The sequence below is a fragment of the Rhinoderma darwinii genome (genome assembly GCF_050947455.1).
Source record: "Rhinoderma darwinii isolate aRhiDar2 chromosome 5 unlocalized genomic scaffold, aRhiDar2.hap1 SUPER_5_unloc_2, whole genome shotgun sequence".
NCBI lineage: Eukaryota > Metazoa > Chordata > Amphibia > Anura > Rhinodermatidae > Rhinoderma > Rhinoderma darwinii.
This window is the reverse complement of record NW_027461776.1, coordinates 1,222,421-1,237,294: the sequence shown is the minus strand read 5'-3', so window position 1 is coordinate 1,237,294 and position 14,874 is coordinate 1,222,421. Positions and strand designations below refer to the sequence as shown.

At 48.3% G+C, this 14,874-nt stretch overlaps 1 protein-coding gene across 8 annotated transcripts in view; it reads left to right on the top strand.

The window, feature by feature from the left end:
* Positions 1-14,411, top strand: part of LOC142687180 (uncharacterized) — a 180,765-nt gene extending 166,354 nt beyond the window's left edge. For 2 of the 8 annotated variants that reach the window (XM_075847545.1, XM_075847541.1), the window contains 4 exons: positions 5,616-5,696; positions 5,776-6,054; positions 6,333-6,392; positions 13,659-14,411. In XM_075847545.1, the coding sequence (XP_075703660.1) occupies positions 5,616-5,696; positions 5,776-6,054; positions 6,333-6,392; positions 13,659-13,690 (452 nt within the window). In that variant the 3' untranslated portion in view covers positions 13,691-14,411. Of the gene's footprint in view, positions 1-5,615; positions 5,697-5,775; positions 6,055-6,332; positions 6,393-7,674; positions 9,588-12,967; positions 13,026-13,056; positions 13,556-13,658 lie in introns of those variants that run through there. The other 6 variants (XR_012856441.1, XR_012856440.1, XR_012856439.1 and 3 more) reach the window with 6 other exon arrangements.
* The last annotated feature ends 463 nt before the right edge of the window (positions 14,412-14,874 follow it).

Sequence of the window (14,874 nt, the reverse complement as noted above, 5' to 3'; positions counted from 1 at the left end):
AGTCATTGTCTGGGCTACCTCCTTGTTACTCTCAGTTCGCTGATATCTTCGACAAAAAGGAGGCAGAGATATTGCCACCACATCGAGAATACGACTGTCCTATCGACTTGGTTCCTGACTCTTCTCCTCCTCGCGGTAGAGTATACACTCTTTCCTTGCCAGAGACCCAGTCTATGTCGGCCTACATTAAAGAGAATCTAGAGAGCGGCTTCATACGAAAGTCTTCATCCCCGGCCGGAGCCGGGTTTTTCTTTGTCAAAAAGAAGGATGGATCCCTTCGACCCTGCATTGACTACCGGGGTCTCAATCAGATCACGGTAAAGAACAGGTACCCCTTGCCGTTGATTTCTGAGCTCTTTGATCGTATACGGGGGGGGGGGGAAATTTTCCAAGCTTGACCTGCGGGGGGCCTACAATCTAATCCGGATCCGTCAGGGAGGCAAGTGGAAGACTGCCTTTAACACACGTGATGGACACTACGAATATTTGGTCATGCCCTTCGGCCTGTGTAACGCTCCCGCAGTATTTCAAGAATTTGTGAATGACATATTTCGTGACCTCTTCTATGTCTGTGTTGTGGTGTACCTCGATGATATCTTGATTTTTTTCCCCAGATCTTGTGACTCATCAGGGCCATGTCCGCCAGGTGTTGCTTAGATTAAGAGAGAATCACGCCAAGTTGGAGAAGTGTGTGTTCCAAGAAAAGTCTCTACCCTTCCTGAGCTACATTATCTCTGATCAGGGTCTCAAGATGGATCCTGAGAAGGTCAAGGCTGTCCTGGAGTGGCCACGTCCCCAAGGCTTAAGGGCCATACAACGCTTCCTGGGATTCGCCAACTTCTACAGACTATTCATCCCCAACTTCTCTTCTCTGACAGCTCCCATCTCCACCCTTACTAAAAAGGGTATGAATGCCAAAGTATGGACTCCAGAGGCGGAGATCGAATTTGAAACCTTAAAGAAAGCCTTCACGTCTGCCTCCATTCTGCACCATCCTGATGTGTCTCTGCAGTTTTCGTTAGAGGTGGACGCCTCCTCTATTGGTGCCGGGGCTCTATTGTGGCAGAGGGGTACGAAAGGCAAGACGGTGGTATGTGGTTACTACTCCAAGCTGTTTTCTTCTGCAGAGCGCAACTACTCCATTGGGGACCGGGAGTTACTGGCCATCAAGCTGGCTCTGCAGGAATGGAGACACTTACTGGAAGGCGCAGCTCATCCTATCCTGGTCTTCACGGACCACAAGAACTTGACCTACCTACAGACGGCTCAACGACTGAACCCTCGTCAAGCCAGATGGTCATTGTTTTTTGCACAGTTGCGGTTCGAACTCCACTACCGACCTGCCGACAAGAATGTGAGGGCTGATGCCTTGTCCAGGTCTTTTGAAACAGAGGACACTGTGGAGTCCCCACAGAATATTATCGATCCCTCCTGCATCTACTCTGTCAACCCTCTGCAGGTTAGAGGCATTCCCCCAGGAAAAACTTTCGTACGGCTGGCAGACACAGGAAGAATCCTTCGCTGGGGTCACTTTTCCAAGCTGGCAGGACATGCGGGTGCCCGTAAGACCCGAGACCTGATTGCCCGTCAGTTCTGGTGGCCCACGCTGCCCAAAGACGTCATAGACTTTGTCTCCTCCTGTACGGTGTGTGCAGCCAACAAGGGTGCCAACTCCAGACCAGCCGGTCTGCTCCAACCACTGCCGGTGCCCGAGGCCCCCTGGCGGCATATTGCTATGGATTTTGTTACGGATCTGCCTCCCTCTGCAGGATGCAGTGTGATCTGGGTGGTGGTGGATCGTTTTTCAAAGATGGCTCATTTTGTTCCCCTGACTGGCCTGCCTTCTGCCGCTCGACTGGCTGACCTCTTCATGCAACACATCTTCCGTCTGCATGGATTACCTCTGCATATTGTCTCGGATCGAGGGGTCCAGTTCACCTCTAAGTTCTGGAGAGCACTCTGCGGCCTACTCGGGGTAAAGTCGGACTTCTCCTCAGCTTATCACCCTCAGTCCAATGGGCAAGTTGAGAGGATTAATCAAATTATGGAGAACTACATACGGCACTTTGTTTCCAGAAGACATGATGACTGGGTGCAGCTGCTTCCGTGGGCGGAGTTCTCTTATAATAACCATACCAGTGAGTCCACCACTTCCAGTCCGTTCTTTATAGTCTATGGCCAACATCCTCGAATACCGCTGCCCGGCTCTACTATGTCTCAGGTGCCTGCAGCCGATTCTACCTTCAGGAACTTTCTGCAAATATAGCAGCAGACCCGGTCTTCTATTCTGCTGGCGGTGGACCGCATGAAGAGAAAGGCAGACACTAGAAGACGAGAACCTCCCCAGTTTCTTCCAGGTACAAAAGTCTGGCTGTCTTCCAGGAATATCCGGCTGAGGGTGCCATCTTGCAAGTTTGCCCCCAGGTTCCTTGGACCCTTCGAGATTCTGCTGCAGATCAATCCTGTGTCGTACAAGCTTCGACTGCCTCCTACCCTCAAGATCCCTAACTCCTTCCACGTCTCGTTGCTAAAACCCGTGGTTCTAAACCGCTACTCCAGGACTCCTAGTTCCGCAGTGGCTCCTGGCAGTTCATCCGGAACTTTCGAAGTGAGGGAGATCCTGGCCACCAAGAAAGTAGGAGGCAGAGGAGAATATTGATGCCCCTGTCCTCGTGAAGAAATTTCTTTCCCGCTCTGGTCCCTAGAGGAGGGGGCGTAAGAGGGGGGATACTGTTACGTCCATGGCCGGGGATCGCCGTTCTGACTCACCCCCTGACGATCCCGGCCATGGACACCTCTCTGTTCGGCGTCGTCCTCCCTCTGGCAGACGCCGGCACTGTCTTCCGGGTCCTCACGTCGTTCCCGCAGGGCGCGCGCGCGCGTGCACGGCCTTAAAGGGCCAGTATGCGTCCAGCTGCCTGTAATCAGTTATCAGCCCAAATTGCTGCTGGAGTATAAAATGGGGCTCTGCCCACTGGTTCCTTGCCTGAGCGTTGTTGTATACCCTAGTCTGTCTTGCTAAAGGTCTCCCAGTGTTTTCCAGTTCCCAGTGTTGCCCGTTCCTGCTGCCTATACCTTGTATCCCGTGCTATCGTTACCTGCTGTAAAAGCCATGTCGTGTCTTCCGCCACATCCGCGGCGTCTCCTGCTGTAAAAGCCAAGTCGTGTCATCCGCGGCGTCACCTGCTGTGAAAGCCAAGTCGTGTCTTCCCGCTGCATCCACGGCGTCACCTGCTGTGAAAGCCAAGTCGTGCCTTCCAGCTGCATCAGCGGCGTCACCTGCTGTGAAAGCCAAGTCGTGATCCCGCCACTGTCTACATTGCCTCAGGTACCCGTTTTGAACTATAGACATTGTTTTGTACTTAGTTGGCCAGCTGCTACCCCGCTACGCGGTACGGCCCAGTGGGTCCACACCCTGCATCGTGACTCATAACAATCATGGTTTGCTTGAGATACAGACTCCTGTACCGCTGCCTGATGAAAGGGTCTTTTAAAAACTGGCAATAGGTTTGGAAGTTGATTTTTACTTTATCTTCAACACGAAAAGGTCAACTAGCTCATCTTTAATAATACCAGCCCATAGCAGTGCCCACCACCGTGCTGGCGTCTGAGTCGAAGTGGATCTCTGTGCCCGTTACTGATCCAGCCACAGGCCCATCCATCTCGTCCAAGAAAAGCCACTCTCATCTCATCAGTCCTTAAACCTTCTGTCTTTAGGTATTTCTTGGCCCAGTCTTGAGGTCTTGTTCAGTGGTGGTCGGGTTTCAGGCTTCCTCACCCCGGCCATGTCTCTGAGCACTGAACACCTTGTACTTCTGTGTTTTGTTGAGTGATGTTCGGGTTTCAGGCTTCCTTACCTCGGCCATGTCTCTGAGCACCTTGTACTTCTCTGTCTTGGTTAGTGGTGGTCGGGTTTCAGGCTTCCTTACCTCGGCCATGTCTCTGAGCACTGATCACCTTGTACTTCTCTATCTTGTTCAGTGGTGGTCGGGTTTTAGGCTTCCTTACCTCGGCCAAGTCTCTGAGCACTGATCACCTTGTACTTCTCTATCTTGTTGAGTGGTGGTCGGGTTTCGGGCTTCCTTACCTCGGCCACGTCTCTGAGTACTGATCACCTTGTACTTCTCTGTCTTGTTCAGTGGTGGTCGTGTTTCAGGCTTCCTTACCTTGGCCGTATCTCTGAGCACTGAACACCTTGTACTTCTCAGTCTTTTTGAGTGGTGGTCGTGTTTTAGGCTTCCTTACCTTGGCCATGTCTTTGAGCACTGAACACCTTGTACTTCTGTGTCTTGTTCAATGGTGGTCGTGTTTTAGGCATCCTTACATTGGCCATGTCTCTGAGCACTGAACACCTTGTACTTCTTTGCCTTGTTGAGTGGTGGTCTGGTTTCGGGCTTCCTTACCTCAGCCATGTCTCTGAGCACTGAACACCTTGTACTTCTGGCCACTCCAGGGAGGTTGCAGTTCTGGAATATGACCGCACTAGAGGATAATGGCTTCCTGGTTGCTTCACGTTTCATTTTTCTCAAATCTTTGGCTGTTCATTGTTTTTGCTCCACACGTTTCTTGTGACCCAGTTGACTATTTGTAACAAAAAGTTTGATGGTTCTGTGATCACGCCCCAGTATCTTAATAATTTCAGGAGTGCTGCGTCCCTCTGAAAGATGGATAACGGCTCCAAAAACGTCCCAAGAAGTGTCCTGCACTTCTTCTTTTTTTACGGCCATTTTTTTATGCGTAAAAAAACGCCATGAAAAATGCTCCGTCGAACAAAACGCCGTTTTCCCATTGAAATCAATGGCCAAATGTTTGGAGGTGTTCTGCTTCCGATTTTTCAGCCGTTTTTCGGGCATTTACAGCCCGAAAAACGGCCGAAAATAAATCGTGTGAACATACCCTTACCCTCCCTCATTACACAAATACACGTCACCTGATATACTCCCTCCAATAAGCAGTCAAGTTTATACAGCTTGGAGTTGGAAAATATGTATAAAAGTGATGATATGCTGAAAATACTCACTGGCCTAATATTTGTGCACACTGTGTGTAGAGGTGCGAGTTTTATGTGTGATGCTATAAGTAGTGATCAGGCTCAAACATGGCAGCTGCACATAGTTATATGATCAGAAGAATCATGGATCCATCCACTTGTGCTCTGCACTCCCCGGAGGTGGTGGAGACTCTGTGTGAACATAGCGCTATCCCGTCTTCCCCGTCCCATGTATTCAGCTGTAGGTGCACTGGGTCAGAGATCCCTCCATGCTCCTAGACATCTTATGTAATTCTTAAGCCACTTCTCATTTCTAATGATTTAGTATTTTCCTTATACTATGTACGGAGGGTTCCTCCATAATTTTCATTCGAGTTTGAGTGTAGCAAGATGTATATACTGGGCACACATGATACCACCCCACCCGGGTGTAGGTCAGAGTATCCGATGTTCCCTCTACTCCCCCCAGAGCTGACGTTCCACTGGTCAAGGCGGAAGTGTTTATACTGATATTGATGAACCCCATTATCCAGCTCCCTGCTGTCCACCTAGAGTATTACAGTAATGGGAGTATTATTTCTGCACTGTCTTACTATAGTTTAATGTTTATAAACGCCCTTTATAGGTCACACTGGTGTGAAGCTGGAGTATGATCTTCTCTCAGAACCATCAAAACTGGACCCCCAAACGTGTACAGAACAGAAAGGTGGGGTGGCTTCCGCGTGTTCTCCTGTAATCAGTCCCTGTCAGCCGCTCTCATGCTCATATCACTTCTACTCTGACAGAACCCCCAGAATCAAGATCCATCAAGAGGTCCCCCAACTTCTCCCCGGCGGAGTTGGAGTGTTTTGTGGCGTTAATGGATCACTTCCTACCGGATAATCTCATTAGAGCCGGGGCCATCCCCATCAGAAAGCGTAAAGCCATCCTACTGGAGATTGCCCGACGCCTGGAGCCTCTTTCTGGCTGTTTGCGCACCCCCCGGCAGCTGCGACACCGATGGACCGACTTCAACAACCGGGACTCAGACCGCCTGGAAGAGATAAGAAGCCGGCTGAGGAGAGGTAACTGGCTGGTGGATCCCATCATGTTAGTGAATGAGAAGTTGGCCAATAATTTCATGTTAATGGTGTCATGGTGGCTCTTACAGAGTGTCCACATTATTGTACAGAACGGGCAGATATCTATGTGCACCAGCAGACCCTGTAGAGAGTCCCGAGCAGGTTCTAGACTGAAACTTGTTCTAGATCCAGGTTGTGGTGGTGGATTTCAGACTGATCATATGATTGTCTTGTAAGCACAGTAATTACTGGTGACTTGTTTATGTCTCTCCGGTTTACAGCTGCCCGGCAGGAATGCTACAAGAAGCCCAGTAAAGCTGCAGAGTCGGCTCCCACAGCAGGTAACCCCATCATAAAGTAGCAGAAGATTCCACTTTGATAAAATGAAGACTTTTTGTGTGAATTATGGGGCGTCTGGGATGGTGTAGGGCACGCTGCCCTTTCATAAAGGCTCCACCTATCTGTATCAGTCATATCTCAGTCTGTTTCATGGCCTTTCAGGGTTAATGATTCTTTATCATTAGAACTAGCGATGAGTGAATTTTTTTGCCTGTTTTGCCACCGATTCAGATGCATTGGGTGAAAATAATGGGCAACGGGAACAACTCATCACTTGCCTCAAAGATGAATTGTGCACATGGTAGAGTCCGAGATCTGAATGGTGTACATGGTAGAGTCCGAGATCTGAATGGTGCACATGGTAGAGTCCGAGATCTGAATGGTGCACATGGTAGAGTCCGAGATCTGAATGGTGCACATGGTAAAGTCTGAGATCTGAATGGCGTACATGGTAAAGTCTGAGATCTGAATGGCGTACATGGTAAAGTCTGAGATCTGAATGGCGTACATGGTAAAGTCTGAGATCTGAATGGCGTACATGGTAAAGTCTGAGATCTGAATGGCGTACATGGTAGAGTCCGAGATCTGAATGGCGTACATGGTAGAGTGCGAGATCTGGTCAGCTGACAAATAAAAGTCAATTAGAATTATTAGTCTGGGGTCTGGTCGTGTCTAGTATGTCTTCTTCGTCCTACAGGCAGCACCACTGGGTTAAGCTCCATCCCCCACTCGGGACAGAACCACACAATTCGATAGCAGTAAAATAGAAACTATTAGAACAATTAGGCGACCACCGGACATGCAATAAAATCTAGATACTAAATCTACGTGGCCAGTTTTGTATCTTCTGCTTAGGACAGAAGCTTTTTTTCTTCATGGAATATTTTGCCCGGCCCGTGCGTGGCAGCTTCTCCCCGCATCTCTGGCCAGAGGTGTTCAGGATAAAGACGTGTTGAGGTTAATAGTGCCCCTATCTGTGCCCCTGGGTACCCGGTGTTCTCTTCAACTTTGAGCCTCGTTGGAATTTTCCGCTCTTCTGTGGGGACAGGCCAACAGCATTTTTTCGTTTCCGCTATTCCGGGACCGGAAGTGTCATGATTGCTTGGCAAATCCAGGGTTGGAAGGACGACTGGCGTTCCCGGCATCACTTCCGGCACAGGGTTTAAATGGTGTTCCGGAAGTTTTTGCTTTGCCTCCTTTTTTATCGTGGGAGAACTTGGTCTCTTGTTGGGTCCCTTGGGAGTTTTTACCAGTATTTTCACTGCGTGTTTTTCTCTCTCCTAGTATATCTAGCTGTTCCTCGTCAGTAGAAGGGAAATCTAAGAGAAAGTCGAGACACAGAATATGTTCAAGTTGCCAACATCCCCTCCCTGACGATGCCCCCTCCGACCAGTGTCCTGGGTATTGTGCTTAAGTGGTCTTCCCTAGAGAGATCGCTCTCCTCCACCCTTAAGAGCGATCAGTTTGGCGTTGTTCCAGCCTCACCTGGAGAACAATCCTGTCTGAACCCTGACCGACAACACCCTGTAGTTTCCACTTTCTACATAAACAAGCAAGGGGCCCCCTGGAGGAAGCTTCTCAAGAGGGAGTGTGATCGTCTCCTGGAGTGGGCCAAGAGTCCTCTCTTGAGTTGATCAGCAGCCCATATTTGGAATCAGTTCAATTTTCCCTTGGACTATCTCCGCAGGATGTTTTTGCTGCCAAGGGAATGGTTGTTGAAGAAGGAAGTTTTTCTCCAGCTTACCATGAGGTGGGCCACTCCGCAGATCAACCCTTATGGCCTCTAGGCAGAATGCAAAACTTCTCCTCTTCTGTTTTCTCAACAGGTTCAACCATCCTTTAAAGATAGATGCCATGTCGTTGAGCTGGTCCCACAAAATGGTGTATGTCTTCCCTCTTCCGGCACTATAGAGAGCTCTGGCCAAGATCAAGGTGGAGAAACGCGTAACTATATCTATTGGTACCGTTCGGCTTGGTTCCCGCTACTGTTACACCACAGAGGGCACATTTGAAGCTTCCTCTTTAGAAGGAACTCATCTCAGGAAGTTTTTCCATCCGTGAATGGAGAAATTGCATCTTATGGCATGATAGTTGAAAAGAAGATATTAAGAAAGGAAGGCATTCCTGAATCTGTTATGCATACAATGTTTTCTGCAGCTACCATGGCGTCTTATTCTAGGATCTGCAAGTCTAAGCACTGGTCTAACCCCTCTCTTCCCGATATTCTGCTATTTCTGTAGGACGGCTTTGACAAGGGGTTAAAATTTAACTCCAATGGTTCACCAAGCGGCCTTCAATGTCCTTCTCCAAGTTCAGTTTTCGGGTCATCCATTGGTAAACCAGTTCTCAGGGCCATTAAGGTTAGGGATCCCTGTCCTGCATGAAATCTCTCCTTAGTACTGCAGCAACTCATCAAGAATCCCTGAGCCAAAGAAGGAAATTCTGTAAAAATTCCTTTCCTTCGAAGCTTTGATTGTGGTGGCGATCTCCTCTGCAAAGAGCGTTTGGGAGCTGCATTCTCTTCCCTGTGAGGATCCAGATATGAGAATTCTACACGTTACACTTTACAGGAGCTTTTATGACATCCAATCGACCTCCATATACTTTGATATGGAGATGGTTCTCCCTCTGCAGTAAAATATTTTCCACTCTTCTGGGGCTTTCTACAAGATTTTGGGGTCCGTTGGAATTTTTGCCCATTCATCCAAAAGATCATTTGTGAGGTCAGACGCTGATGTTGGGGGAGGGGCCGGGCTCATAATCTCCGTTCTAGTTCATTATAAAGTTGTTGCATGTCGTGAGGCCACTCAAGTTCTTCCACCCCAAACTACCCCAACCAGCCGACCAACCAACCAGCCAACGACCAGCCGACCAACCAACCAGCTGTCTTTATGGACTTTGTGCACTACGGTACAGTCACTGGAACAGAAAAGGGCCGATCCCCAAACTGTTCCAACAAAGTTGGAAGCTACAATTGTCCAGAACGTCTCGTGTGCTGAAGAATTAGGATTTCCGTTCACTGCAACTAAGGGGCTGACTCCACAGAACACGTCATATAGAGAAGCGTCACTCCACAGAACACGCCACATAGAGAAGCATCACTCCACAGAACACCACATAGAGAAGCGTCACTCCACAGAACACGTCATATAGAGAAGCGTCACTCCACAGAACACGTCATATAGAGAAGCGTCACTCCACAGAACACGCCACATAGAGAAGCGTCACTCCACAGAACACGCCACATAGAGAAGCGTCACTCCACAGAACACGCCACATAGAGAAGCGTCACTCCACAGAACACGCCACATAGAGAAGCGTCACTCCACAGAACACGCCACATAGAGAAGCGTCACTCCGCAGAACACGTCCTATAGAGAAGCGTCACTCCGCAGAACACGTCACATAGAGAAGCGTCACTCCGCAGAACACGTCGCATAGAGAAGCGTCACTCCGCAGAACACGCCGCATAGAGAAGCGTCACTCCACAGAACACGCCGCATAGAGAAGCGTCACTCCACAGAACACGTCGCATAGACAAGCGTCACTCCACAGAACACGTCGCATAGAGAAGCGTCACTCCACAGAACACGTCGCATAGAGAAGCGTCACTCCACAGAACACGTCGCATAGAGAAGCGTCACTCCACAGAACACGTCGCATAGAGAAGCGTCACTCCACAGAACACGTCGCATAGAGAAGCGTCACTCCACAGAACACGTCGCATAGAGAAGCGTCACTCCACAGAACACGTCGCATAGAGAAGCGTCACTCCACAGAACACGTCGCATAGAGAAGCGTCACTCCACAGAACACGTCGCATAGAGAAGCGTCACTCCACAGAACACGTCACATAGAGAAGCGTCACTCCACAGAACACGTCGCATAGAGAAGCGTCACTCCACAGAACACGCCATATAGAGAAGCGTCACTCCACAGAACACGTCACATAGAGAAGCGTCACTCCACAGAACACGCCAGATAGAGAAGCGTCACTCCACAGAACACGTCACATAGAGAAGCGTCACTCCACAGAACACGTCGCATAGAGAAGCGTCACTCCACAGAACACGCTGCTCCAGAGTCCAGTGGCGGTGGCTTTACCCCCCTCCATCTGACGCTAGGCAATGTTCGGCCCCCGTGCCATGAAGCTCCCGGGCACAGGGTGGATGTTAATACCAGGGGAGGTCTGTACTCTGCAGTTATGGAGTCAGCGGAGTGTTGGTGACTTTTCTGCACTTGCTCCTCAGCACTCCTCCCCCCCCCACCCGCTCTGTAACTTTACGTGGTCTGTGCTGCGGTTCCTTCCACTGGAGGTCACTGATCTCTTTACACCGACCCGTTCTATCACATGATGTAAAGTGACTGCAGGGCAAGTGCCCGGACGTTGTACACCGGGGGTAATCGACTGAGGGAAACCCCAAAATTGAATGATTAAGAGGGGGCACATACTTTTGTCTATATAGTGTATCGCTCAATGACCTCTCTAGATTCTGTTCTGGACAGAGGTTCCGAGGCCACTCGTCCTTCTACGTATGGGAACAAAGCACTTCTAGTTGTTGAGGAGAGTTCACTATATAGAGGGGTAATATTACTGTAACGTCACATCTTTAATATGGGATTCTGGTTTTGGCTCTATATTGTAAAAAGGACCTAGAACTGGAGAGAGTTTATGGGAGGTGTCGCTTACAATGCAAGGCTGGAGGAAAAAAAAAGGCATCGAAGTAACGTCATTAACATGTATATGAGGTCAATACAGAGAACCAGCACATGATCTGCTCCTTCCAAGGACTCTACAAAGGACCACGGGACACCCATTGTGTGTGGACGTTTCAGACATAAATATAGGAAAGGATTCTTTACAGTTAGTGGTCACTCCCCAAGAGGTAGTGATGGCAGATAACATGTCAGCATTTATAAAGAGGCGAGATGATTATTTACTGACGAATGACGTTGAGGATTATAAATGAGCCAGTAGTGAATGACGTGTAATCGAGTGGGAGGTTGAACTTAATGGACCGGGGTCTTTTTTTAACCTGTGTAACGGCACTTACGCCCATGAAATGTGGGGAGTTTTTATGTAATTTAGTTACTGCTCCTGCATTAGGTGAATTCCATTTTTCTCGAGTTTCGCCCGTTTGTCCCTCTATTTGCTTCGGCCCCATGCAGACGACCGTAGATTGTATCTGTAATTATGGACCCATTCATTTCTATGGCAAACGGACACCTTTCCGTATATATTTACGGGAAGGTGTTGGTGCCATAGAAACCTTCCATAAAAAATAGGACATGTCCTATTTTTTTTATTTTACGGACCATGCTCCCATACTTTATAATGGAAGCACGATCCGCTAATGCTGATAAATGTCCACAGCCGTCTGTGCCTGTAATCATAGACCGCGATTACGTGAACGGTCGTGTGGATGAGGCTTTGTTCTTGGGGGGTCTGTTGCTGCGCAGATGTTACTTTCTCCAGTAAGTAAATATAATCAGAGATTTCCACTAGGTTTCAAACTCACTCACAGCAACAGGGTCATTCACGGGGAGCTACAGTTCCACTACAGGATCACATATCTTGTTGCTGGTAGAGAAAGCTCAGCCCAGGCAGATCACATATATTTAAACTAAATGCTCCTTTAATAGCAATGAAATTCAGTCATTCCACTGAGGGTAGAGAACAATGCAAGACGAGCCGGAGGAGACCACAGACAAAAAGGCTCCAATCCCGCGAGTTCAATGCCTCCTTGTAAGCAACGTCTCGGGGTTATCTCTAATGGAAAGATACTGGTAGTGATGACTATCGTCCTGGTACCCGTAGAAGCCGCAGTATGTGAAGACTCAAACAAATGGATTATATATTCCTGTAGTAGTAAAATCACCCAACGAGACTATATATAAATGAGCGGGAGGGAATGAGCCCGAGACCACCGCTTGTACTCCCAGATAAGAATGAGCTTTATGTTCCTACTAGAAAGATATTGTTAGGAAAACTCAATATAAATCATGTGCTCTGGGACAATCATACCCTCAATCCAAGGCTGTCCCATAGTATGACCCGGATCACTAAAATATTAAATGTCCTGTCATACAACCACTTACCACCAATTTCCAGAACGGTTATGTAATCCCTCTGAGGTATCGAAGCGCATAGACATCCATGTAAACAGCTCCCAACTTCAAGCTGACCGCCACCTGCCCTCCACGGACACCGCTCAGAGGCATCTTTCCCCTTATGAGGACAACGCCGCCTAATCTGATCAGCTGCTCAGGCCTGGCACCGTGAATACAACAATGGTGGATCCAGAGCTCAAACCAACCTCACCGCAACCAAGCGAGGGGGAGGAGCAGGATGTATGTCCGCTCACATGATCGCTAGGGCCGCCTCTACTTCTTGGGTGGAGTTTGGATACCTTTGCCAGGCATTAGTCTAGACATCCTCTCTGCGGGCTCGACCTTTGCATTGGGTGTGCTTTCTAAAGCTGCTGTTCTTTCCGTCCCCTCCTTTGCTACTGAAGTCCCAGTGGTGCCGCCTGTTGGAAGAAGAATCAATGTGACTTTTTTGTGCTTCTGTCCTCAGTAAGACGTGGAGCTTAACCGTGTGGTGCTGCTTTGGACTCGAGGAAAATATATTTTTGGTAAGTGAAATTTATTTATCTGATTTTATAGGATCTAATGGGAAGGCAAGAAATTGACATCCACCTGCCTTACCCAAATGGACGCAGCAGTGTTGGTGCCCCACCAGCGGACTACCACCCTGGTGTAACATAAGGTCACGACAGATGCACTTCATCAGAAGTGAATGGCGAGCTTGGTGACTCACTTGGTCAGAAATGTTGGAGCGTTTAGGACACACTAGTTGAGGAGGAATGACTAGGCTCAAGTTGTCCATGGACCCAGGGATATGTGAGGGCTCCTTCAATATTCATTTTAAGTTGTATTCAAGATGGCAGAGAGGTGGGAATCAGATGTCAAAGCCAATGACTAGGAGTCTATACTGAAACTTGCAATGTTCACTTGTATATTATTTCCTATGTATTGAACCCTCGGCCTGTGATGATGAGATAACTGTGGCCCCTGCTCCTGGTGTACGCAGCATAGACTGAAAAGTGGGAAGAATGGGCAGATTATAGTGAGCGCAGCGACCAGTGTGAAAGATTTTATGTAGGTAATGAAATACACAAAAACCATAAAAACGCGCTGTAAAAAATGTGTCATTTTGTGACAGATTCCGGGTGTCTGTTCCTGACGATGATATTTGTTGTCTCTAGATCATTATTGTTCGTTGAGCCGGATCCGTTGATGTCTAGTGCTGATCGGCTGGTAGGAGATGAGGATCCTCCATCTTTCATGTCACGTGTTCTACCGTCATTTACACAGAGAACAAGTGGAGACTTTCTCATCCACCATACCCAGAATACTTTGGCACTACCTCGGGCTTCCAAAAATCCTTCCCTATGGTATGATTTTAAAAAAAAGAAAGTCATCTGGCGCTTCACATCTTACATACAGAGAGGTGACTCGGACCGGTATCCAGCGGCAGACGCTGCTCTTACCAAGAGACCGTTTCCGCGCAGAGAAGCACGACTGAGTCAGGCTGAAGACATCACACGGCCAATGACGTTTCTGAGACCAAGAACCTGGACATCCAGATTCTCCTGTAAGAAGAAAGCTTAATATTCGGTCTACTCATATCCCCGCAGTCATAGATGTCACAAATAATCTAGAAAACTCAGATTTTCTCCAGGACTCCGACTCTAGAGTGCAGAGTCTTCTGGGACGCTGTAATCTGAAGTGTGGGTCACATCTGAGGAAAGACTCATCCCTTGAAACTTTTGGGTCCTGGCTTAATATCGGTTGTCTAAGACATCGCCCTGAACACACGATTATATTATGATGTATTTGTCTGTACTGTGGGATCGCCGTGCCCAGGGCAATGACAGAATTTTACTCTTAGCATGATATCTTCTTGCATCCCTCCTGATTCCTGTTCTCATCACTTCTAATAAAATATTCCTTGGTCACTGGCTGGGATCTGATTTACCAAAGTCTCCAGTAAAAAAACCTTTCCGGCTAATTATTAGTGGAGCTTCCATCAGGGTCCAGCGTAATTGATGGCTCAGGGTTTAGTCTGGTCTTACAGCACTAGGGTCTTGGGTTTGGATCAGACGAGAGGCCACATCTACATGAAGTTGTAGGTTCTTCCCATATTCTTGAGGGTTTCCTCAGGTCCTGAGTATTCTTCTCACACCTCCAAACACATATAGAGGGGTTCGTCATCTTCAGTGTAAGACGTCAGCCTCCGAGGTAGTGGGAATAGGCACTGATGGGATTATAATCTACATGTAGCTCTATAGAAGATCCAGCACCCCTGCAGCTCACAATCCAGAATAAATTCATGTTGTTGACTTTGTGGCAATTAAAGTCCGGTCATTGCATTAGAGTGCAGCCAGGTTCGGGAATGGACTAATGTCACGCTGCTACATG